The sequence below is a fragment of the Sinocyclocheilus anshuiensis genome, unplaced genomic scaffold, assembly GCF_001515605.1.
Source record: "Sinocyclocheilus anshuiensis isolate Anshui unplaced genomic scaffold, SAMN03320099.WGS_v1.1 scaffold2862, whole genome shotgun sequence".
Lineage (NCBI taxonomy): Eukaryota > Metazoa > Chordata > Actinopteri > Cypriniformes > Cyprinidae > Sinocyclocheilus > Sinocyclocheilus anshuiensis.
This window is the reverse complement of record NW_015542617.1, coordinates 94,165-95,934: the sequence shown is the minus strand read 5'-3', so window position 1 is coordinate 95,934 and position 1,770 is coordinate 94,165. Positions and strand designations below refer to the sequence as shown.

The 1,770-nt window shown below is 35.5% G+C and overlaps 1 protein-coding gene across 1 annotated transcript in view; it reads right to left on the bottom strand.

The window, feature by feature from the left end:
• Nucleotides 1–1,770, bottom strand: part of LOC107694496 (protein bicaudal C homolog 1-B-like) — a 24,979-nt gene that overhangs the window by 17,193 nt on the left and 6,016 nt on the right. Inside the window, exons 4-6 of the mRNA XM_016494203.1 lie at nucleotides 741–820; nucleotides 503–664; nucleotides 354–407 (exon numbers count right to left, since the gene is read on the bottom strand). Of these exons, the coding sequence (XP_016349689.1) occupies nucleotides 354–407; nucleotides 503–664; nucleotides 741–820 (296 nt within the window). The remainder of the gene's footprint in view (nucleotides 1–353; nucleotides 408–502; nucleotides 665–740; nucleotides 821–1,770) is intronic.

The window sequence follows — 1,770 nt, the reverse complement described above, 5'->3', positions numbered from 1 at the left end:
TGAAGAGTCTAATTAATAGATAACAAATTAGTAACAATAATAATAGTAGTAGAGGTAGTAGTAGTAGTAGTAGTAGTAGTAAATGAATGAATGAATGAATGAATGAATATTATTGTTGTTGTTTTGGTGGTATATTTGTTTCTTTCTTTCTTCTTTCTTTCTTTCTTTCTTTCTTTCTTTCAGATTATGAGGTGATATATAACCAAGACACATCTTAAACAATCTTAAAAATCTTTTAAAATAAATAAATAAATAAAAGAAAAAAATCTAAATATATGAATACTGATTATAAATTCACGTTTTAATTCACATGTTTCATATATATTGAATTTTAATGTTAATGAGTCACTGACCCGGATCTGTCTCCTGGCAGACTCCACCCCCTGAACCGGCCCAGCGATTGACACCTGCAGGTATATACTTACTTACTTTTGCAAATAAAACTCAATTGTAGTATGTAGTGTGTACAGCAGTATGCTACAACAGTGAGGGAAGTGAGCACCTGGTTGCTCTTTTCTCCTGCGTTGTTGTTCCGGTTGGAATCGGGGAAGTGAATGTGGCAGGAAGTGTCCTCCATGACCTTCTTAATGTTCCCGCCGCCTTTCCCGATCACATGAGAGTGCTCCGTGTGTGTGACGTCCATCTTCAGCGTGACTTTATTCACCTGTGCATAGGTGGGCTGCTGTGAGATCGCCACAGGGCAGATGAACAGAGAAATCAAAAGGAAGCTCAAACCTCACCTTAGTCTCTAAAAGCTCCAAAATCTTGCGTTTGGCCTCCAGAACGTTTGCTCTCTTCCCCTCCACTTTCACATGAGGATCTGAACAGAAATACACAAATCATCACAATGCATTTTACTTCCATAACTCCATATTCAGTGGAAAACGTGTGGATTGGGATCATAAAAATGGCCTTTATTTTTGTCAGTAGTAAAGAAAAATCATTTAAGAGATGGAGATGGTCTTTACATTTCAAAATATTATGAAAAAAAATGTTTTCCCCCTTTGATTTTATTGTGAACAATTCATCGGTGCATGTTATTACACTTACTAAAACATTTGTTGAGAAAGTAAATAGTTGCTATAAAAATATTATCTGCATATTCAAACTTGGTGCATGAAGATGCAACCATCTGAAATTAAATGTAAAAAAATTTATTAATTAAAAAAATAAAATTAAAATAATACTAAAATAAAAGAAAATAAAAGAAGATATAAAATAATACTTCTTTAATATTTTAGTTTATTTAAGTGTGAACACCCCTAAATATGTCTGGGGTTTAAGTTTTAGCCATTTTTGTGAGTTTTTGCCACTTTTTTAATACCAAAAATAACTAACTAATAGCTAATAAATAATATAAAAATAATATAATATAAATAATAGCTTATGCCGAGTTCACACTGCTCGATTTTCAAAGACGTCGCATCACTGTTGGTTTCACACTGAACGACTATCTGGGGTAGCATTCAGTTGTTGCTGTGTTCACACTGCACGATGGAACGAGACAGGAGGTTACACACTGCATGACTTTACAATAGGGAGAATCACCGATAACTCTGTCTGGTGCAGGGTTGCCAGGTTTTCGCTACAAAACCTGCCCAATTACTACTCAAAACTAGCCTGAAAATAGCCCAATTGCTTTCGAGGGAGTCCCCCAGTAAAAATCGCGTTCGGGGGTTCGGTTATTTGGCAGGGTTCTCCTGGTACAATTCACATTCCAGGGCCTAAATATCAGTTATTGGGGTCGCTTCAACCTGCTGACATAAAAAA